At 41.3% G+C, this 24,392-nt stretch overlaps 1 protein-coding gene across 6 annotated transcripts in view; it reads left to right on the forward strand.

Moving 5' to 3' along the window:
- The window catches only part of ADAM22 (ADAM metallopeptidase domain 22), a 419,533-nt gene extending 401,591 nt beyond the window's left edge, over positions 1-17,942 (forward strand). For all 6 annotated transcript variants that reach the window (XM_073629692.1, XM_073629695.1, XM_073629694.1 and 3 more), the window contains 2 exons: positions 9,697-9,820; positions 13,474-17,942. In XM_073629692.1, the coding sequence (XP_073485793.1) occupies positions 9,697-9,820; positions 13,474-13,494 (145 nt within the window). In that variant the 3' untranslated portion in view covers positions 13,495-17,942. The remainder of the gene's footprint in view (positions 1-9,696; positions 9,821-13,473) is intronic.
- Positions 17,943-24,392: the final 6,450 nt, after the last annotated feature.

Genomic DNA, 24,392 nt, shown 5'->3' on the forward strand with positions numbered 1-24,392 from the left:
CGTTCTGTACTCCTGTGATCTGTTTTCAGCAGACAGGGGACTGAAGTTCGCTGTATGCTGACATCACAGAGCTGGTCCAGACTCGGGGGGGTTCAGAGCAGAGAGCCGGTGACTGACAGTCACCAGCTCTCTGCTCGGGGAGCTGTGAGAAGTGAGCGATCTGCGGTGTTAGATTGCTCGGTTCTCAGTGTTAGAGGTGCTGGGGGAATGATGCTGCATCCACCTAGGTAAGTATGATCCTTAAAAAAAGACCATGCTTCTCTTTTAAAGCGGAACTCCAGATAACACATTTTAAGCACTTATAGCAACAGTTGTAGACCAGACCTCTAGGCCCAAGAGCAGTTGTGCTGCAACTCATATTATTATACAGAATTTATATAGCGCCAACGGATTCTAATTAAGCACGTTGCATTTACAAGTATGTATGGTGCCGTACGTGGCCGATCCCTGTGAAAGCTGGAAATCTCTGTATTAGCCACTGCTACTCCAGTGATTGCCACTAGCTTCTAGATGTGGTGCTGAGTGGCTACCCTGCTGCTTAGTGAACGCAGGAGGTCACTGCTGTGGCATGAGCGCCATTTAGAGAACACTTTGTATTCATTGATAAAAATATGACCTTTTTTATTTAGGATCCACTTAAAGCTGAACATAGTCTAAAATTTCAGCCTGAGTTTTTTATGGAAGATCTATTTAAGGCTGCTTATATACTGCCATACTGCGTTTGGCCACAGCATGGATGCAGTACAGTTAATCTGCAGTTTCTCCTAAATTTTCTCTTATTTCTCCCACATTTTTGGCGTGTTTTCTGAACGCACATCAAAAGTTCTGCATGCTGCATCTTTGGTACGCATTTAGAAAACATGCCAAAGAGATGGGCGATCATAGAAAGTCTGTGGGAAACTGGGTAATCTGCACGAAAACCGAAGGGACACTGCACTGCATCCACGGTGTGACCAAACCACGTGGCAGTGTGAAAGTGGCCTAAGGATCTAGGACTACTGCCCTTTCTTCACTGTACAGCCAAACACTCTTCTCCCACTATATGCTTGCAAATAGCTGCATAGTTAGGTTAAAAAAAGACAGTTGCCAAAGTTTAACCAAAAGATGAAGATAAACAAATAGGCTACATTCTTAGCTTAGTGCAGTGAACTGTGTGTTTCCACACTGGATAAATGCAGGTCACTGATAGGACACATAGAAAACAATTGTTTTCTACAGTATGTATTCATTCACACCACAATGCTGGTGTGATGTGTGGTGTGATGATGAGCAGAAAAATACAGCATGTCTATCTGCATTTTTCCCACAGTGCACTAGATGTCACTGTACAGCAGCGCAATGCACCACAACCTTATTATTATAAATGAATAATTATTATTATACAGGATTTATATAGCGCCAACAGTTTGTGCAGCGCTTTACAACATGAGGGCAGACAGTACAGTTACATTACAATTCAGTAGAAATCGGAGGGCCCTGTTTGTTAGAGCTTACAATCTAAGAGGGAAGGTCAAGAGATAGAAAGGGTAATAACCAGGGCTTTTTCAACGGGAACGCAGTTCCGGCACCTCCAGCACTGAATGTATGCAATGACTTAGCTCCGCAAAATAATACTTGGCTCTGTTTTCTCTAAAAGGGACGCTACTGGGAGGTGGGTGGGAGGTGGAACCAAGGGACGGTGCTTGGGGGTGGGTAGGGGGCGGAGACTAGAAGTGACTCAGAAGGGGGAGTTCCTGCGACTATTCTCTGAGAAAAATTCCCTGGTAATGACTGTAGGGGATGAGCTGATGGAGAAAATAAAAGTACAGTTGTTAGGTGGAGGCACTCGCTGTGCAGTGACATGAATGAAGTTTCACTACATGTGACAAATCAGAGTTAAAACCTTGACAACTGCCCACATAGTAAAATGCTGTTAGTCCAGTCCACAGTCCAGTGCTCAGTCCATAGCTGATTCAGAAGATGCCAAGAATCTCATACTGTAATGTCAGCAAACCTAAAAGTAAAAGGCTAACCCTAAATAGCCCTAATTAACTCCTTTCTTTTTTTAATAATGCTATTTTTTCATCAAATGTAGTATTTTCTTTTTAAAATTTTTATATCACACACTTTTTTTGTCGAGTAAAAAAAAATGTAAAAGGCCTTTATTGTATTGTAAGTAAATTACTTTGCCAGGATTTAGTTTAACCTTAACTTTAGTGTCGAATTGCAGTAATGATAGTTTTAAAACTCACTGATCAGCTGGAAAGTAGCATACTGTTTCTATAGTTTGTTTCTTTTTGCCTTTAAAATAAATAGAAATGTAATCTTTGGGGACAATACCACAAACAGAAGAAAGTCTTGTGATCTTGTGAGTATATGTATCACTTACTGAAGCTGGTCATACACTGATCGAAATGTGCCTGGTTCAGCAGGGACCAAACAAATTACTATCAGTGTGGGGCTGTCCCTGCTCAACAGTATTCGATGAATTAATCGACTTCTATCGAAGGGACATGCTGGAAAAAAATTTCAATCCGCACATGCAGCCACTGTTCGGTGTATTCTGACAGCAGCAGGTCCTGCTGTCATAAAACAATGTCCTGGCAGGTGGAACTCCTCCATATATTAAATGGTTCTGGTCCATACTGGGTAAAGCTGGGTCAGAGCTGAGGTAGTTAAAGATGAAGGTGGAATTACCTGCAAGATGAAGGTTTTTATGATATCACTACCCCGCCCCTGTCTTCACTTGAAACACATTTACTGTGTGTGGGGTGAGAAAGCTTCATCCAGGCAAGTCATGAATAGATGCAGTTTAACCACTTAACCCCCAGAAGATTTGGCTGCTGAATGACCGGGCCATTTTTTGCGATACTGCACTGCGTCACTTTAACTGACAATTGCGAGGTCCTGCGATGTTGTACCCAAACAAAATTGACGTCCTTTTTTTTCCCACAAATAGAGCTTTCTTTTGGTGGTATTTGATTGCCTCTGCGTTTTTTATTTTTTGCGCTATAAACAAAAAAAGAGGAGAGACAATTTTGAAAAAAAAAGCAATATTTTTTACTTTTTGCTATAATAAATATCCCCCAAAAATATACATACATTTTTTTTCCTCAGTTTAGGCTGATATGTATTCTTCTACATATTTTTGGTAAAAAAAATCGCAATAAGCGTATATTGATTGGTTTGCGCAAAATTTATAGCGTCTACAAAATAGGGGATAGTTTTATGTCATTTTTATTATAAATTTATTCTTTATTAGTAATGACGGCGATCTAATGACTGCGACATTATGGCGGACACATCTGACATTTTTTACACTATTTTGGGACCATTGTCATTTATACAGCGATCAGTGCTATAAAAATTCATTGATTACTGTGTAAATGACACTGGCAGTGAAGGGGTTAACCACTAGGGACTGATGAAGGGGTTAAGTGTGTCCTAGGGAGTGATTCTAACTATGAGGGGGATGGGCTATAACTTACATGACGGCGATCACTGCTCTCGATGACAGAGAGCAGTGATCTCTGTCATGTCACTAGGCAGAACGGGGAAATGCTTTCTTTACAAAAGCATCTCCCCGTTCTACCTCTCCGTGACACGATCGCGGGCACCCGGCGGATATCCACGGGACCCACGGTTCACGGAGAACGCGGCAGCCGCTTCTTAAAGGGGATGTACCTGTACGCCCTTTTGCCCTTCAGTGCCATTCTGCCGACGTACATCGGCATTAGCTGGTCAAAAAAAATTGCGTCATCTATGAACTGTTTTAGATAGCATCAAAGTAACAAGAGATGCATTCCTTTTATAAGCATTCAATGTGAAGCTTTGTAAAATACTAATTACCTAAAGTTTAGCTCTAAAAGCTCCTTCCAGCCTTCTATTTTTTTAATTTTTCCAACACATATATCTTAATTCCAGGAGTCCTGTGCCCAGTCACATGACAAGATGGGGGTCTCCTTCCAGCTTGTTCTCTTCTGTGGTGGGCAGAAAATGGCCCTTGTGATGTTGTACGAGCACCATTCTTTTAGGCATGCACCTGTGAGCAAAGGCTGGTATGATGCTGCACTGCATTCAGCCTACCGGACAGCGCCCACTTCCCCTGTCCAAAAGTGACTGAAGACATTGATTTATCAGTCCCTTTCTCTGTAGCCTCAGCTATACAGATGAACGAATAGCAAGTGCTCCGAAGTTTCCTGCTCATTCACAAACTGAAGCATAATAAACACAGTTTGCATTGCTCCAGTGATGAATGGACACAGGAATTATTGGTAGCAATCGCTCACTGTGTTGATTCAGGAAAGGAAGGGGCCAGTAAATGACATATTTGTCCGGCCCCTTTCCCTGCTCTCTATCTTGAAACATCCCCCTGTGTGCCCGCAACAGCTTCCGGTGGGAGAGGAGAGGAGGGAAGCCAGCAGCACTGCAGGGGAAAGGGGCACACAGGGGGGCTCGGACAGCAGATGATATGGGGCAATTATATTTTTATTTAATTGCAAAAGCAGATGTTGGATTTTAATGCAATTGACATTTCTAACTTTAGAGGTTCTCAGTAAGTGGCCTGGCACAGATCATACCAGGTCCGCTGCCCAAGCTGCAGCTAAGAATAACTAATGGTTCCTGATGTGTAAATCATTTGCATCTTTCTGCAGCTTAATTAACATACAAGATCTATAAAACAATGTGATCATTTTGACTGATTTCTGTTTTTAAAAAACAACATATAGATACTGAAAACCATCGGTCACTGTCAGCCTTGTTTTAGTCTGAGCTGGTCGGTGACTGGAAATAAATAGCTTGCTTTTATTGTAAACCTACATAAATGTGTGCCAAACGATAAGGGTAAAGAGTCCAACAAGGTTTTTAATAGATCACAATTTAACCATAAAAGATAACCAACGCATTTCAAAAGCGACAATACTCCCTCTTCATCGGGGCTAAAAAAAAAAAAAAAAAAAAAAGATAAGCTTTGTGTCCTTATGTACATATGAATAAAAATGAATAAAATCATATTAAAATCATATTATAAAAGATGTACCATTTTATAATGAACCATAAAAGACATTGATGGATTAACAAATAAAATTGGAAGAATAAATGAATGTAATTAATGTAATACTGTCATGAGCAAACCTGTATTTATTTCATGACCCTGCAAATAAGCATGCTTACATTTAACAACAACATAATAGTAACATAACATAGCTTGCTTTTATGTCATGTTTCTGATGAAAGGGATGAAAAATATTCCATCAAAGTTTACTTTTTAACAAAGCTGCCATGGACAGTCAGGGTAAGATGTTTGTGTTTTGAAGAGGGTGCCGTCTTTTTTTCTTTAGAGAAGCGAGACAGACAGTTTCAGCACACACTTTGCACAGTTTATTTATTTAGGATTCTGTGAGGTTTTGCTGTGTTCTTCGCTTAACCACAGTTAAGGCGGCCATTTTGTGTGCTAAATTCAGGATTAGCCTGTCCGTTTGCTAGAACTGGTGACATCACAGAGGCACAGAGATTACCAAAATGCAGCAAATTAGGAAACAATGTGCCCCAATCCTAGTCCCCTTTTTCTCTTGGATGTGCCAAGAAGAAAGGGTCGGTGTTGTTCATAGTAACCAATCAGATTCTAGCTACTGTTACAGAGATGTCAACTTGGGAGAACAATTATTAGGGTGATAAGGCTAAACCATTAAAGGGGGGTGTGACATACACAGTTGTAAAGTGCACTTCTCAATAAAAACAGATGGCAAGAATCTCTTCTAGGCATTGAGAAGTGGTAATATGCACTGGGCATGCATACATAAAACCCAAACCTTAGAACTTTTTAAAAAAGTGGCTAAGCCGGAGGGGGGGGGGGGGGGGTTAGGAAGGGAGTACAACACTGTGGTCATTTTACAGATCTACAACCTTAGTGACACTTTGGGTTTACATCCCCCCTGGGTGTAATTCTCAGTAATTTGTTATTATCATACTTTGGAACTTGCCAGATTTGGCTTTTAAAAGCAAGGTTTTTATGTAAATGTTGCAAACCTTTTTTAGGAAAATTAACCTCCTTTTACACATATGACCGTATCAGGACTCTCTCACAAGACCCAGGGCATTGAGAAGTGAGCAGGTTTCAGTGTCTGGTGAGTCAGAGGAATCAAGGGACATTTGTACATCCTGCAAGAAGAGAGGAGTAAAAACAAGGATGACTCCCTGGATTTAAGATGAGTTGACAAGACTGACTAGACTGTTTGTCTAGAGCAGTGGTTCTCAACCCTGTCCTCAAGTACCCCCAAGGGGCCATGTTTGCAGGTTTTCCTTTATCTTGCACAGGTGCTTTAAATCAGAGTCAATGGCTTGGTGTTTTGGACAGCTTTTTTATCTAAGAGAAATACCCAAAACATGTCCTGTTGGGGGTACTTGAGGACAGGGGTGAGAACCACTGGTCTAGAGCAGTGGTCTCCAAACTGCGGCCCACAGGCCAGATTCAACCCCTTGAATGTCCTTATCCGGCCCTTGGGAATTCCTCTCACAAATATAAAGTGCTATTCCTCTAACTGATGCAGACGATGGGGCACTATTCCTTCCACTGACACCAGCGTAGGGGCACTATTCCTCTCACTGACACCAAAGATGGGGCATTATTCCTATTACTAATACCCATTATGGGGCACAATTCTTCCTCCTACTGACCACGGGCACTGTGTAATTTTTTTATACTCCCACTGACCACAGTCCAGCCCCCCCTAAAGTCTGAAAGACAGTTAAGTGGCCCTTTGTTTAAAAAGTTTGGAGACCCCTGGTCTAGAGCAAGAAAATAAAAATTAAAGTATCATTCCACACAAAAATATGTTTTTAGTTGTGAGAAGGCAGGTTCTTTATTGCAGAAGAGACATACAGTGTCTCTTCTGCAATAAAATACACCCACCTGCCTTCTCACTGCCTTCTCCAGCTTGTCAACTGAGCTGCACTTGCACGTACATGCCAGGATGATTGACTCCTGTGCATACGCAGGAGTGATGTCATCTTGCGGTGGCCAATGAAGATGGCCGAACACTGACACCCAGGAGAAGATGCCAGGGAGGGATGGGGACCATTGAAGGAAAGGTAACTTTAGCTCCCATTTAAGTAGAACAAGTCAGTTAGAAGTTTTTATTTCTGTCCTTGTCTCCATTGAGGAAATTTCCTCTTAACTTCCTACCTGGATGACAATGTTGTCACTTTGACAGGAAGTGAGGGGAAATCTCCAATGGGACACAGCAATAAACACCTAGTGGAGGTTCTAGGATTAGCTCATTAAAATAAAAAAAATGTTGCTAGATTTAGCTGCACCTGTAAGATTTTCCTGGAGACAGTGTCCCCAGCAGGGCCGCAGACATCGGGGCAGTGTTTCCCCACTCTATCCAAAGTATCTTGATTGGTTGCTACAGACATGCCTTCCCTTTTCTGTAGTGGTCACACACAATCCAGATGATGTCAGTGGTTATTAGTGAATTGGTGAGCCCGTAATTATGTGAGAATTGGTTTAGCCTCAAAATGCTTACCTGTGCCGAAGCGACAGGTGCACTTTAAACACATACTGTACATGTGGAATGCCAGCAATTGGAATATCATTTTGCATTCTCTGCATGTTCTCTCACATAGAAATGCACTGTGTTGCTCTGATGACAGAAGCATGGGTGAAATGCATCACACACATTCTGCTTATTGCTCTGCTTTGATCATTTGCAATGTATACACTCTTCAAGGATAAGTCCACCTTTGCAGCCTTTTAAAGTAAATATGAATCGGAGAGCAGGAATGTACAAAATAAATCGACTGAATAAATTCACTGAATTTAGAGTATGTTATTAGTCCTGATCCTGTTACTCGATTCTGTCCACGTGTCTGAAGGAAGGCAAGTCTGTAATGCTTCATAACATCCAATCAGATTCAAACACTCCAACTGTGTACAGATTTAAGTCATGGAAGGATTTAAAGCCCCAGTCTGGGCACCAGAACAAAAAATACCCTTGAACTGGAGCCAACCTAGAAACACTGAAAGGATTAAATACTTCTTAGGTCTAGGGGTAGAGGAATAAACTGTACTCACCTTATTCCTCACTCTGGCAGGCTTCTGTGTGACTGCTCCCCTGAAGCGTCTTCTCTTTCACAATCCTACCAGCGGTTGTACTGTGATGTCATCACGTACAATACAAGACCAAAAGTTCTGCATTGTATGTGAGGATGACAATCTGGAGCACCAGAAGCCTACCATAGATAGAAATAAGGTAGGTATTACAGTGTAATCTTCTACCCCTAGACCCAACAAACATTAAACCCTTGCAATTTGGGGGAATGGCACGTCAAGACTATTCTATGGGAATACAAAACCCAATTAAGGTAATTCAAACACAGGTCAAATGCATTGATTAGCAGAATTCTGAAGGGTCTCAGAAGGATCTCAACCTGGTGTAAAACTGATGCCATCCACACAAGCCCAAAACCTATTGACACAGGCCCTATAAAAAAAGGCTTGCTGTAGTAGAACTTGCGGCTAAACCCATGGTTTACATACATTGATATGAGTCTGAGATTAGTGGTAAGAACTGTGCGTATTTCATCACGGCCACAAATCACATCCAAGTATTTTCCATATGATGAACTTTGAATCTGATTGGTGGAGGTGGAACCCTACAGGCTGCAGTCAGTTCAGTAATGTCTTCTCTGTCATTGCAGACTAAGGACATTATTTGGCAGGCACAAAGGAGGACTTATGCTTTAAAAACATTCACAACTACAATGAATGTGTTTCACATTGTCTGCAAACAAAAAATGCATGGTGAAATGATGCAAAATTCAGGATTATGCTGTTAATAAATTGCACCCTATAGTTCATCATTTTATATGGTGGGGGTCATACAGGATTTTTTTTCCAGCTGGGATTTAATACTGAAGTCCTGTTAAGAACTTTTATGGTTGAATATATTTTTATTAACATGTTGTAAAAGATTACAAAGATAATCCATCTAAGTGGATGCAATAAAATATCCATGAAAACCATTAACAGACAAGTAAATATAGGGCACTGAAACAATTCGCATAAAAGTTCTTTTCCTCCGAGTGGGTAGCTTCATCAGTATAGACTCACTTTTAAGGACTGAGGGGACCCAAACAGGCTATTAAAGGCATTGTGGAATGATAATTAAAAGAGGACCCCCTGAAGACAATGTCCTTAGGGTGGACCGTATCGTGCGTGTGGTCAGTGCAGTAGTAAATGACCCACCAAAAAAAAAAAACATTTTACAAGTTGTGTACTGTTAAGAACTTTTAAACCTGTTTCATTACCTCCTATCACTTTTTTTCTGGTACATCTTCATGGCTTATGTGTGTGCTGCCCTGGAGGAACTGGTAATTTTTTTCTATTTCCTGTCCCACTGTCACCAGAACCGAAAGGGAGGGTAAATCTTCCCAGCAGGTCATTGACCCGGAACAACTCATTACATTTTTAACATCTATGCTGCTATTTCCAGCTGGACATAAAACATGGAAAGCAAGTGTTCTTTACAAACAATGTTTCAAGACCATTGTGATGTCAGAAGCGATGACATGTGCCCAGGTTGGAACTGGCACCATTTAGGGTTCCAAAACCTGGCCATGTTCCTGTGCACCATCATTTATATCTGACCCTGGGTGGGTTGCAGTTTACTACCACCAACTATGTCATGTTATTTTGTGTGTTTGTTATTACAGAACATTGTCTCCTGCCAAGTCTCCGTCATCATCTACTGGTTCCATTGCCTCTAGCAGGAAATACCCGTATCCCATGCCACCACTTCCTGACGAGGAGAAGAAGCCCAGCAAACAGAGCGCACGGGTAGGGACTGTGGGAACTTGTCCTAGGGCTCTATTGGACATTTATTTTTAAAATATCTTAGATCGTATCTTACCTGCCTATACTGAATGAGGTATGGAGGCTGCAAAAAAAAAAAAAATACTAGCGAACTAGCTGTCATTGGCTGCAGAATAGTCCATGTCACCAACCTGGAACAAACATTCTGCAAGCTACGTCAGAGCAAAGTCAGAAAGTCTGATTTGCATAATTGTACTGGGTCAGTAACTCTTGAAGCCTTTGGATAACTAAAACAGCTAGGATTCTCATATAAAGTCAGCAGTAACAGTCCCCAGATTATGTCATTAGGTTTCCTGCATTGCTGTATTGCTTGACAATAAAATATTGAATGTTACATATGTGGGGTAGCCTGGGAGTTAACATGCCTGCTGTACAGTAAGCCCTTAAAGCAGGGGGGCTCAACCTTTTGAAGAGCGAAGGCCACTTAAAGGGGTTGTAAAGTCAGAAGGTTTTTCATCTTAATGCATTCTATGCGAGCCCTTTCTCTATCCAGCGATGTCCACGAATGCCTCAGCCATCCGGGACTGTCTCTCCTAATTGGCACAGTAGTGGCGCCATTGACTCCTGCTGTTGTCAATCAAACTCAGTTAGCCAGTCAGGAGAGAGAGGGGGGGGGCAAACTGCAGCTCCGTGTCTAAATGGCTACACAAAGCTGCAGCTCAGCTTGCGTGCCCCCATAGCAAGTTGCTTGCTGTGGGGGCATTCAACAGGAAGGAGGGGCCAGGAGCTCCAGCTAGGGACCCGAGAAGAGGAGGATCGGGCTGCTCTGTGCAAAACCAACTGCACATAGGAGGTAGGTATAACATGTTTGTTATTTTAATAGAAAAAATACAAGACTTTACCAACACTCTAAGCGATTTGGTAACTGGTAGCAGGCCACAATGAAATGAAATGGTTAAGAATTTCCAAGACCTTTTTTTGAATAGCATAATGAACATTTTGCTCCTGCAGCCACTGAATACCAGCGGGAGCGAGAGGAGAATCCAGCTTTCAGAGGTTACAGGAGGAAAATGGAGTGGATCGGTTCCTGTACATGCTGTCCCCTCTGTCCAAGTGTAAAACAGAATGTGACAGGGAGGCCGCACGGCCTGCTGGAGCATGGGGTGAGATCACCATTGCAACCCTTGACGCTACAGCAGTGGTTGGGTGTGTGTGGTAAAAAAATATATTTATATCTGAGGAGAAGCATCATTACCTTCCTAGGACAGAAAGTGTGTTAGGGCTACACAAGGCCTCCCCTCCCCTATTTTCCATAACATGGGTTGGAGGTGTTCTGTACAGAACCTCTAACAATGCTAACTGAAAGCAATCAGCAGTAGAGGAAGTTATTAGCTCACTGGATTTCTGGAAGATTTTTCTTCAAATAACTAAACAGATAAAACAAAATACTTTCAATGCTATATTTAAATGACCAAAGAAGGGCAAATTAAAAAAGTTTATTATTAGGACTTGTTTACGTAGGACAAACTAAAGTGTATGCCTGTGCAGGGCCTTGTTTACCTGCATGGGGATGCACAGGTGTTTTGTGCTTCCCTGTGCAGGCAGCCCCATTGATGTCCCATTGTAGACATTAATTAGTCTACACTACAATCCCATTGAAGGCATTAATTAGGCTATATCTAACCAGCCCTAAAATATTACCAATGGGTGCAGGAGCGGACAAACCTGGGCAGCTACATGAGGACTCTCTGGGCCCAAGGGCTGGATGCACTCTGGCAATTTACTAGGGCAAATGAGAAGCAGGAGGCATTCCTCATTATACCCTAATCATGCTCCTTTTTTTTGTAATATCTAAGTGGTGTCCACTTTACTACCTGCCTCACCAGCACTGAAGCATGCGGAATGCTTCTTCCATACCGCTTGACACGTGTGTGTGTGTGTGGGGGGGGGTCACTATTATGATTTCAGGTGAACATTTTTAAACATGAGCGTGTTCACCTTGTCACAAGGCTACCTACCTACTATCTCTACACAGCAAATAAGTGCTTTTGAACATTGGGTTAGTAAACATTATTCAGGGCTCTTTGGTGACTTTGTCCTCAACTGATTAGATGGACAGATGCCTTAAAGACTCCAATGAATAAAAGCCATCCAAGAGGTGCTGGGACTTTGATATGAGTTTATACAAAGTAATGAGAAAGCAAAAACATATGAAGAGCCCACTGGCTCAGGTTAGGATGCTAACGATGAACAAGGCTAGTCCAGTGGGTACTCCAGCAAATTACCAGAAATCAGGAGGATACATGGAAGGAGCACCAGATCAAAAGATATGAGTCCAAATTAATTTATTGATATTGTGCTAAAAGACAGCCAACACATTTTGGGAGTCAAAGAAACTCCCCTTTCATCAGGGCTTCAAGATATGCTTATCATGATCGCTCATGCGGATACTGCTGGCCAGTAATTCTTCTAAAGCCTGGTACACACTGTGATTTTTCTTCCATTGATCCCAGCGAGTTGAAGGAAAAAAAACTGTCAGCTCCGATCGGAGCCGCTGTACTAATGATCCGACATTATTACAGCGCTCTCCCCCGCTGACCTGTTGTGTTCTGTTACCCCCCCCCCCCCCCCGGCAGAACGCTCTGGTCAGTCATTGGGAGCTGATCCGCTGCTGGTTTTCCAGCATGCTTTTACGACAGAAGCCAGCTTCCATCAGACCGACGCACACACACGGGCCGAATGTCGGATGGTTTTTATTGAACCACCCGATGTCGCCCGGCATTCGGCCTGTGTGTAAGAGGCTTAACCCAACAATCAGCTTCCCTGCACAGATTCACACAAGAAAGCCTAATGCCGCGTACACACGGTCGGACTTTTCGGCTACAAAAGTCCGACAGCCCGTCCGACAAACTTTCGACGGACTTTTGGCGGACTTGCGGCGGACTTTCTAACAAACGGACTTGCCTACATACATTCCCACAAAAGTCCGACGGATTCGTACGTGATGACGTACACCGGACTAAAATAAGGAAGTTGATAGCCAGTAGCCAATAGCTGCCCTAGCGTCGGTTTTTGTCCATCGGACTAGCATACAGACAAGCGGATTTCTGGGTCCGGCGGAGTTACGACGTAAAGATTTGAAGCCTGTTCCAAATCTAAAGTACGTCAGATTTGCGACTGGAAAAGTCAGCTGAAAGCCCGGGGAAGCCCACACATGATCGGATTGTCCGCCGGATTTGGTCTGTCGGACTTTTGTAGCCGGAAAGTCCGACCGTGTGTACGTGGCATTACATTGAGTCCATTCAAGGTTCTCATTTTTACCTTGCCCTGTGTCTAATCCCTGTGTAAGCATCCTATTGGCCTGTGTCTGAGCTTACGCAGGGTTAATGACCTCCCCCACCCCGACGTGACAGTGTTAAATCCTGGCGATTGGACACTCAGGCCTGAGCATTACATCCCCCATACCCAGAATTGTTAAAGATTTCCAAGGACTTTATCAAATAAAAGGAGCAGCAGGGGAGTAAGTTTTAATGGGTGGCAGAGTGAGCATCAATGAGTGGGGGGTTGGTTTAGCAAAAGAACCTGTCACTTTACCTATTTGCCTTTAATTCTTTATGTTGTGAACATAAATACATCGCATTTGAATAAAGTATGACTCCGCTTTTTTATATTGACAGCTCTGGGAAACATCAATCTAGGTAAAGCATCAATCTTCATCATGGGAAATCGGCTTCAGATTGCTGGACTGAGAGTCAGTGCTCCCCCATCATCCAGTAATAAAGGACCAGGAATCATTGCTGTTTACAGAGACCTCCGCCTTTACAAAAGAGGCTCCTGACACTTATTTACATTTATCCCCCTTCCCGAGGACTAAAGGAAGCCCCAAAACTTTAAGTTTGTAAAAATCAACCTCAACGGACTCTGCAAAGAGAGAAGTCTTATGCATGACTGAATTTTTAACGTCAGGTATAAAATCACTTACTCTGTAGACCAGAAGTCTAAATTTATGACATTAAGCAGCCATTGTATAGTGGGAGGTCCGGGCGGCCATGTTGTTTTCCATGCACAAGGCCACTGAGGTCAGTTGTGTTGGATGCATGCACATAAATCACCACTTGCGAATAGATACATTGTATTGTAACAAAGCATGGTACCATATTTTATTTTCTAAAAAGCCAAATTTGAAAATCTATTATTTTGCCTAAATTAGATCCTTTAAAGATGTAGACACATATTTTGTACATATGTACATTTTAAACTGTAAAAAGAAATATAAGTATAGTACATTATTTTGTCAAATGCTTAATGGAACGTGAGCACACTGTAAGTTTTACACTTGATTGGCCTAGAGAAGCATAATACAATTAAAGAGACAGAGCACCAGTAATGTAGAGAAGGCTCAGGCAACCTATAGACCTAGCACAAGACAGCGGTCCCTAAAAAGTTGCCTGGAAGCCACATGCGGTTTTCAGTTACCTATGATGGTAGGGGCTCAGTACTTGTAGACCACATAGCTGCATCGTATGCATTCAGTATGTTTGAAAGAAGAGGATGCCTAAATTATATCATTTAAGGTTGAAGCTCCAGTTTTGTTGAGAAAAAAAAAAAAAAAGAAGCAGAGCCCCACAGATGAACTATCTATCTATTTTGCAAGGATTTTGGCAAACTTCATTGCAGATTCCTAATTTTTTATTTTTGTTTGTTAATGATGAAAGCAAACACTTTCTAAAACTGACTCCTAAGCATGATCATGCGCAGTGTAGTCATAAGAAAAGTCACACTCACTGATAAGTAGAGTTTCCCTTTAATGAATTGGTTTTAAGTTTATGGACTTTAAGTGTGTATTAACATCTGCGAATGCACCCTAGCAGCTGGCCTCCGCAACTAACTGTGCCCACATTAAGGTCCAGGGCCAATCACTCGCATGCAGTCGCTGTATGAAAGATTACATGAGAATGGACACGGTTAGCTGTGATAGGGAGCCCAATTAAAAGAAATGGGAGGCTGTTGGCTATCACAGATAACTACAAAAATTCCTGTAGGGTGCAGATGGGGTGTATTCGCAGGTGTGAATGCCCCCTAAATGTTAAAGCTGCTAAACACATAACAACATAATATTGCATAGAGGCAGACATGAGATGCCTTTGTATTGTTTTAGCTTAGACATGCTTCAAAAGCTTGGTCAAAGTAGCTGAAAGCTAAAGCAGGTGTTTTTTTTTTTGTCATTGCATTGCTGTGCACTGTTTTGAGCTGCTTTAGCATTTGAAGGCTGTGTACATAACCTGCTAATCATTACCAGCTAAATGCACTTCTATTTTGGCATCCCTCTTACCTTGCTGCATGCTTTGTTGTATATGACTAAGAAGCCAGTAGGAAAAGCCACCTTCCTTCATAATGCCTGCAGCGTGTGGGTGAAGCTGAGAACTCAAGTCTAGAGATTATAGAAACTCACAGAGGTATAAACAATGTTTGTATGGAGTGGCCCCTTAAAATACTAAGACTTTTATTTGTGTGGCCCTCTGAGACTTGTCATTTGGCTCACAAGCTGACTGATGTTGGAGACCCATGGTCTTGCTGTTTCTGCATGTTAGGGTGGCTAGTTCCTGCTAGATTTCATGTAAATATATGCGGTTATGCGGCCATTACTCAAATGCATTCCCTATGAAGTGACCAGCAAGCAGCATTTAATAGTTTTAAACAGAAATTTAATTTATCTCTAAGGTAACCATATAATAATATACTTTTTGAATCTTTTCCTAAGTTGGATAGCTCTGTCTATCTAGAGACCCGACATAGCAGTAAGTAAATACTATTACAGTGTAATCATTCAACTGAGAAATGTGAAACATGCACAATTGCTTTGGCTGACCATGTTTACCTGATACCCATACAGTTCCTAGCACCTTATGTTTGTGATCATCACAAAAGAAAATCCACTTTGAGTCGCTGATTTTGTCCACGGGTAGGTGACACGTGACATATGATCATTTCCTTATCCAACTGTTACTGATCATATCATGTTTGTGGGAAACCACTGATCGGCCAGGGCCAAAATGCAGGACAGGCAAAGGGCCTGGGGGCAAATTTAAAAATATCCAAGGTCTGTTACAAGACTTCCACTAGTGCTCTTGTACTGGACCCTGTAAGCCTAGATGGGACTGATTTGCCTGAATCCAATAGATCAGGGCATCAGACACTAACCAGGTCCGATTCACATCCTGGTTTATAGTGCTGTGATAAAAAGCTTTGATTTACACTGTACAATTTACTCAAGAAATAAAACTATAATTCTACCACTCTACAAAACTCTGGTTTAGCCACATCTTGAGTATACCATCCAGTTCTGGTCACCAGTCCCCCAGGAAGGATGTGCTTGAACGGGAGAGAGTCCAGAGATAGGCAACAAAATGAGGGAGCTGGAGCTCAGTTATGAGAAACGACTACACATATTAAACTTATTCTTCTTGGAAAATATATGCTTAAGAGAGGATATGACCTCCCATTCTTTAAATGAGAACTGTATCATTAGAAGAAAACTATTTAACCTAATGTCTCTAAAGAAGACACGTGGCCACACAGTGATGTTGGACGAGAAGCACTTGAAACTTGAACTATTTAAAGGGTTCTTTACAATCAGAGTTGTAAGGATGTGGAATTCCTTTCCACAGTTGGTGGTGTCAGCAGGGAGTTTGGATAAATTCAAAAAACCTTTAGATGTGTTTGTTAGTGAACACAATGTATAGGGATATTGAAAATGGTAGTCACACACACTATGCATCATTCACTGTAAACCAGTTGTATACAAAAAAAGACATTTACGGGCCTGTGCCGCCCTAGAGCAACATGAAGAAGTGGGTCACACCAAGCCTTTAAAGGTACAAATTGTGATTTTCCTATTTTGACTGAATACTGTAGGGGGGAACGGTTGCAGGGGAAGATTAGAGGAGTCAGAAGACTCCCTATTGTTTAAGAAACATGAACCCATCTCTCCTTACTCTTGTTTGTTGGCCTTTTGCATTAAAAATAAGCTGTAAATATAAAGCAGACGGGGCGCTGCCTTAATAGCAGATCCTATTATTTTTGTTCCTAAATCAATCTCACAACAGGACAGAGCTTGTTCAAGTTTGTAGTTCCATTGCTGATGGAAAGCTGCACATTACCTACCAGTGTCAATTTCTGATGGCTGAGAACCAGACTGGAGAGGAGGGTAGAGGCTCCACTTCTGCCACTGTTTACTGCCTAAGGGTTTCAGGCCTGCAAGAGTAGATGTGACTAGGTCAGCTACTGTCAGTTCACAGTAGGCACCGCCGGGTCCCTTAGGGAAGTCTCCCATTGAGTTAGGCATGTAGGCTCTTGATCTGCATAGGCCACAGCAATGGCACACCATAAACATGCATCTGGTTGTGGCCCCATAACCGCACTGCTAAAGGGAACACATGCAGCTCACAGAGCACAATCATGATGTACAAAGCACTGTAAACCAACAGCAACCAATCAGATTTTATTTTACCCTCTCCTAATCAATGAAAGATAAAACCTGATTGGTTACACACTGCCCTTGGCCTTTTTTTATAAGCCCAAGATAAGCTAGAGAGTTATAGGTTTGCCCGCCTGAGCTGTAGGAGAATATACAAAACACGGAATGAATATGTAGATTTTGAAATGTAGATATAATAGAGATTTGTTATGTAAGTGAAGAGAATGGCATCGAATCTTGAATGCTCTCGCCATATATATTTTGCAGGAAAAAACAGTAAATTCTAAATAAAGAAAATGCAAGTATAGTTCCGCAAGATTTTATCTCTTTCCAGAGTATCACGGGAATGAAAGACCTTACATGGGATATTCAATAGTTTTGTAGACTTTACGGGGGGGGGGGGGGGGGGGGGTTTGGCATCCGTGTAGAACAGAGACAGGAAACCACAAGAATGACTGTCCGTATCATACCCTCCATTAGATGCAGAATGACACATTGTTGACTCACTGATTAATTTTTTTGTATCTGTTGTTATATACAATGATGGATGTCCAGTTTTGGTCCTCCAGGGGTGACCGTGACAAGCGGGGAGCCAGTGATGGACATCCAAACTTCAACCTATGCTGTGCCTTTCTGATGCATTGATTCTAATAAAGCCTGAGATGAGAACTGTGGGACTTATTTAACTCAAACCTATACCCAAACCACAACTCCGCCTAGCCTGACAATCTCATTGTTATTTATACATAAATAGTATAAGAGGTTAAGGTTATGGTAGCCCCTATGGCAGCCCATCACATGGTCTAACATTTTGCCATCTGCTAAATTTTGTTGAAGCAGAAACTCTCAGTAATTTAGAGGGTGTATTTTGAAGGATATACAGTAGCAAGACAATGTATGTGCACCCCTTGGTCTCTTTATTGAACAAACCTATTAAACATACACAGTGCTGGAGGAAAAAGTAAGTGAACCCTTGGCGCAAATAGCTGGTCGAACCTCTTTTGGCAGCAATGACTTCCAAGTAGGTGCTTTGGTAGCTCTGGATCAGATCTGCACAACATTCAGGAGAAATGTTTGACTGTTCCTCTTTACTAAACTGCTTGAGCTCAGACACATTTGTAGGATGTCTGGTGTGGTCGGCTCTCTTGCGGTTATTCCGCAGCATCTCTATGGGGTTAAGGTCTGGGCTCTGACTGGGCTATTTCTTTTTCTGAAGCCAGTCTGTGGTGTATTTACTTTGATGCTAAAGCCTCATACACACAATCCGATTTTCTGAAGGGAAATGTGTGTATGTCAGGCTGTGGGTGGAAAATCCGACTGTGTGTATGCTATATCGGACAGTTGTTGTCGGATTTTCAACGGACAAATGTTGGATCGCAGGTTTTAAAAATTTTTTGCGGACAAATGTCTGTTGTCGGATTTTCCAAGGGTGTGTACTCAAGTCCGTCGGACAAAAGTCCAAAGTACAAACACGCATGCTCGGAAGCAAGGATGAGCCAGAAGCGGTCGGTCTTGTAAACTAGCGTTCGTAATGGAGAATTAACATTCGTGACGTGGCAAATTATGAAATCACGAAATGCAGCGCATATTCTCTTCTTCTTTAATGGAATAAAATTGAAGCTGCTTTGCTGGTGATACTGATGGAGTTATTGCAAACAAATTTTCAAAGGCTTTTTTTTTCTAGTGATATCAAGAATAATATTATTATGCTTTTTTCTTTTTTTTTTTTGGGCAAGTTAACACAACACAATTATCCCGTAGTTTTTAAGATCAAGGATACAACTATGTTGGTGTCCCTTGTCAATTTTTTTTAAATGTAACTGCCTACTCCCAAATTGTCATTTGAAGTAAAACACATAGCCAAGCATCAGTCAACAAAATTTTATTGTGCATTAAAAAAAAAAACAAAAAAAAACAAATAAAATTAGACACGCTATCTGCCAATAGAACTTAACCAAAAAGTGCGTTCTATGCATCCAAAAATATAAAAAATATACCAATTCAAATCATTACTCAACCAAAAAAATTATGTCAAAGCAATAACTCCAAGGCCAATAATAAATAACACATTATCTCCTCCGATTCCGCAACATGTCTGGTTGACGAACGGCCCTTCAGAAACAAACTGAAAAGCATGAAATGAAAAGCGCTAAATGAAACGCGCAAAATGAAAAGCGAAAATCAACACTCACCAAACTTCTACTAACACGAAATTAGCAGGAGCCCAAAGGGTGGCGCCAAAGAGCTGTAAAACCACGTAGTACATCACTACGTTCGTGTTTGTTGGCCAATAATTCCTTGCCGTTTGTATGCAAGACAAGTTTGGGCAAACGCCCTTCGGACAAAAGTCCACGGTTTTGTTGGCCAACAATTCAATCGTGTGTACGAGACTTTAAGATCATTGTCCTGCTGTATCACCCAACTTTTACTAAGCTTCAGCTGGTGGACAGCCACCCTGACATTAACTTGTAGGATATTTTGGTAAACATGGGAATTAATTTTACCCTTGATGGTGACTAGTGGTCCAGGCCTTGAGGCAGCAAAGCAAGCCCAAATCATGATGTTTCCTTCACTAATACTTTACCAAGGTGCTCTTTGGCAAACTTCAGGCATGCCGCATTGTTCATTTTTGGAGAGCAGAGGCTTCCACCGTGGAGTTCTGCCAAGGACACCCTGCTTGTTTAAAGACTCATGAACAGGGATGTGTGCCAGTTCCAGCAATGTCTCAAGGTTTAGCTGTTACTCGTGGGTTCTTCTTTACCTTTCATTGAGGATTGTGCTTTGGGAGTCATCTTGGCTGGGTACCCAATTCTAGAAAGAGTAGCCACAGTACTAAGCTGTCTCCAAAGGTGTGTGCAGCCTATTGCATTAGGGTGTGCACCCCAAAGCTCAAACACACGTGTTTTTTTACAATTTTATTTTTTATTATTTTTTTACAGTATCACTTTTTATTATTTCTTTTTTACAATTATTTTAGGAGTCACGTTGGGGGGCTTTGGTGAAATATCAGGGGTCTAAACAGATGTCCCACTTTTGGCTTGGGCAGCATGGGGATTAGGGTGTGCCCAGGTACACCCTATGCGCACGCCTATGGCTGTCTCCATCTATATACAATTTGTCTGTCAACTGACGGATGCCTAAACACTTTGAGATCGCTTTATATCTCTTTCCAGCCTTATGCAGAGCAACTAGTCTTGATTGTATGTCTTTAGAGAGCTCCTTTTTGCGAGGCATGGTAGGCATCAGCTGATGCTTCTTATGAACACCAATTTTAACCACTTTGCCCCCAAGAAAATTCTGACACTTCGCTTCTACATGTAAAAATCATCATTTTTTTCTAGAAAATTACTCAGAACCCCTAAACACTATATAAGTTTTTTTTTTTATGTCACACGGTCTTTGCGCAGCGCTTTTTCAAATGCGTTTTATTTGGGGGGAAAAAAAACAGTTTCATGAATTAGAAAAAACAGTAAAGTTAGCCCAATTTTTTTGTATAAGGTGAAAGATGATGTTATGCCAAGTAAATAGATATCTAACATGTCACGCTTTAAAATTACAGACGTTCATGGAATTGCACCAAACTTTGGTACTTAAAAATCTCTGTAGGCGGCGCTTTAACATTTTTTGCAGGTTACCTGTTTATAATTACAGAGGATTTCTTGGGCTAGAATTATTGCTCTCGCTCTAACATTCGGGGTAATACCTCACATGTGTGATTTGAACGTCGTTTACATATGTGAGCGAGACGTACGTATGCGTTCAAGGACGGGGCGCTTTAATTTTTTTTTTTACACTTTCCATTTAGAAAAATATTTTTTGATCACTTTTATTTCTATTACAAGGAATGTAAATATCCCTAGTAATAGGAATAGTGCGTGACAGGTCCTCTTTATGGAGAGATGTGGGGTCCCCACATGACCCAACATTTCTTCTCTAGGCAGGAAAGGCTGAGATAAAAAAAAAAAATTCACGATCTCAGGCTTTTCTTACCGACATTGTTTACTTCCGCCGGACGAGACGTCATAATGTCGCGCCTGGGCCTCCAAGAGTCATAGAGATTGCCTGTCCCTCGGATTCCGCTAAGAATCTCTTCCTTCTGGCACTGGCGGATTCCTTCTCCGGGTCACTGATCGCACGGGAGAACCCGGAGAAGCACCAGATGGCGGTGCGGGGGGGGGGGACGTCTCCTCCTGCTGCCTGTAAGAACGATCAAGCGGCTGAACCGCCGCTATGATTGTTCTTATGATGCACAGAATCGCCGGCTGAAGAGAACGATATCTGAATGATGCCTGTAGCTGCAGGCATCATTCAGATATGTGAATGTGGATATCTCTGCACTAACTCAAAAATAAATAGAAAAGTTGCTATACAAACATGTGACGAAAATGCTAGAAAGTGAATGAATATAAAATGTAGTGCTAGAGAATAAACACATATGCATATGTTTGTGATAAATCCAAAATTATATGGTCATACAATGATAGTAAAAATGTGGAAAAGTTCAGTGCCTGTAACGGTCCTGAAAAGGACCAATACAAAGTCCAGCACCAAATAGTGGCTGGTAAAAGATGTAATACACTGGAATACTCTGACAATGAGGGCATCAAAGGTGGTACATCTTCAATCGGGGAACAGGTAAAGTAAATCTACTGTTATCAGAACAGGTGGACTCGAGTGTCAGCGACAACGAGTCATAAAGGCAGGGATGCCAAGCATTGGGACTCCAGGGAACCAAGGATTTCCAAATGCATTCCTCCAAGGAATGTTGTAAACAGCCACCGTACCGGACTTCGGATGTTGAAAACACCAGGACTGGAACTTGGGTACAGGAGGTAAGACTGGACCACACAGGAACTCTCGTCCAAAAGTGTATGCAAAGAAAAAATGTCTCCATATGGTGTAGGTCAAAAAAGAGGGTTTTTTTTATTTTTAAAAACCAGCATACTTATATAAAAGAGTAAAAACTGTGATCACAGAGTAAAAAATGGGGGGCAATGTGAGAAGCAGAAAGCCAATCCCGACGTGTTTCGTCCCAAAGGACCGTTACAGGCGCTGAACTTTTCCACATTTTTACTATCATTTTATGACCATATAATTTTGGATTTATTACAAACATATGCATATGTGTTTATTCTCTAGCGCTACATTTAATATTCATTCATATTCATCATTCAGATATCCCCACTGAAAGTCAAGGACGTAATATGACATACCTTGGGCGCGAGGTGGTTAAAATGTTTGAGTGTCTTTTATTAATCAAAGTCACACCTCCAAACTCATTTCATTAATAGGACTCCACGTGTGCAAGCTACTGACTCCAATTAGCTTTCACTGAGGTAATTAGTATATGGGTTCACTTACTGCACAAAACCAGTTAATTCCAAAGGGTTTCACATACTTTTACTTACCACTGTATTTAGACTAGGTCAGTTTAATTCATTAGTTTTTTGTAGTCCTGATTTTTATCTTTTATTTTGTGTATTCTATTATTATTTGTTACTGTTCCTTTACACTTTTTATTTTACCTTTTTTGTGTTTTTTTTTTACTGTGAAATAGTATAGGGGCCATATCTGTGGTAGAACAGGTCCAGAATAGTTGAAAGGAGTTCTGTAATCCTCGGGATATGTTTAAAACTATTTGCACCTTACAAAACCAACACAATACACCTTGAAATTTGTGTCTTTTTTTAGTTTTGTAAAGAGTGAGTAAGGGTCTGACCCTCTGTTAGGTTTTTATGACTGTTTGTGTCCCCATTATGGAGATTCACTCCTCTATTTTTTTTATGTGGAGACCATTGTCATTGAGACAGAAAGTAATGGGAAATCCAACATTTTAGAGTGGTCACCACAGCCAATGGGTAAGCGTAGATCATTCAACAAGAACAAATGATCTGGGGTACAACTGTCTAAAGCTGGCTATATTCTAGTAGAATTTTGTTCAAATTTTTTTATTTTAAGAAAGTTAATTTTATTTTCTAATCATCAGTGGGGGTCAAATCAGCATTTCGACCAGTGATGAGAAATATCGAAGAAGCAGGATGTACAATTTTTTCGAACTAATGATAATGTGTATGTGTTTTTTGTTCTGGGAATTACATTCATTCCAAAATTAAATGTTAAAAGCAAACACTATTTTGAAGCACTATTGAACAACATTTGTCTAGTCAATAAATATACAAAGAAGAAATTATGTTTTTACAAATTTTTGTATGAAAATTTACTAGTATTTAACCAGCTTAAGATGTCCTTTCCTCACACTATGGGAAAATGTACTTTTTCTTTTCTAAAGCCTCGTACACACGATCGGATTGTTGGTAGGGGATTGTGTGATGACAGACTGTTGGCCTAAAATCCGTCCGTTAGTACGCTCCTTCAGATTGTTCAACTTTCGGCCAACAAATGTTGGATGGCAGGCTAGTAAATTTTCGGCAGTTAGCGGTCTGTTGTCAGGTTTTCGAATTGTCTGTACACAAGTCCGTCACACAAAAGTCGAAAGTACTAACACGCATGCTCGGAATCAATGCTCACCAAACACACCATTAGCAGAAGGTGCCCAAAGGGTGGCGCTCAAGATCTCAAATCCCACGTAGTACGTCACTAGGTTTGTGTTTGTTGGCCGACAATTGTGTGCCGTTAGTATGCAAGACAAGATCCTGGTACATGCCCTTTTGACAAAAGTCTGACACTCTGTTGGCCAACAATTCAATCATGTGTACGAGGCTTTAGAAGGAATCCTCCCCAGTGAGACACAGACAGTAAAATCGCCAAATAGGGGTTTTAACCCTTCCTTAACCTATCCACAATTTAAAAAAAGCATTGCCTTTACATGCACTTCAATTCTGCTTGGCCAATGACTTGACTCCAATATATTTTGCAAAAAAATTGAAATGTTGCCAAAATCTTCTGATTTTCACCAAAATGTCTGAGAAAGAAAAATCAATTCCACTCAACATTAAAAAATTTCATGATGAATGGCTTGGCAGTGGTCACGTGACCATACACTCCTAGCACTGGTTTCTGCTGGTGGGTCATTTCACAGCCTCTTCTACTACGAATGGCTTTTAAAGAAGCAAGATTGTCAGGAAAGTTGGGGGTTGGCACTTGTGTATAGGTCCACTT

This window comes from Aquarana catesbeiana, linkage group LG05 (genome assembly GCF_042186555.1).
Source record: "Aquarana catesbeiana isolate 2022-GZ linkage group LG05, ASM4218655v1, whole genome shotgun sequence".
Classification (NCBI taxonomy): Eukaryota; Metazoa; Chordata; class Amphibia; order Anura; family Ranidae; genus Aquarana; species Aquarana catesbeiana.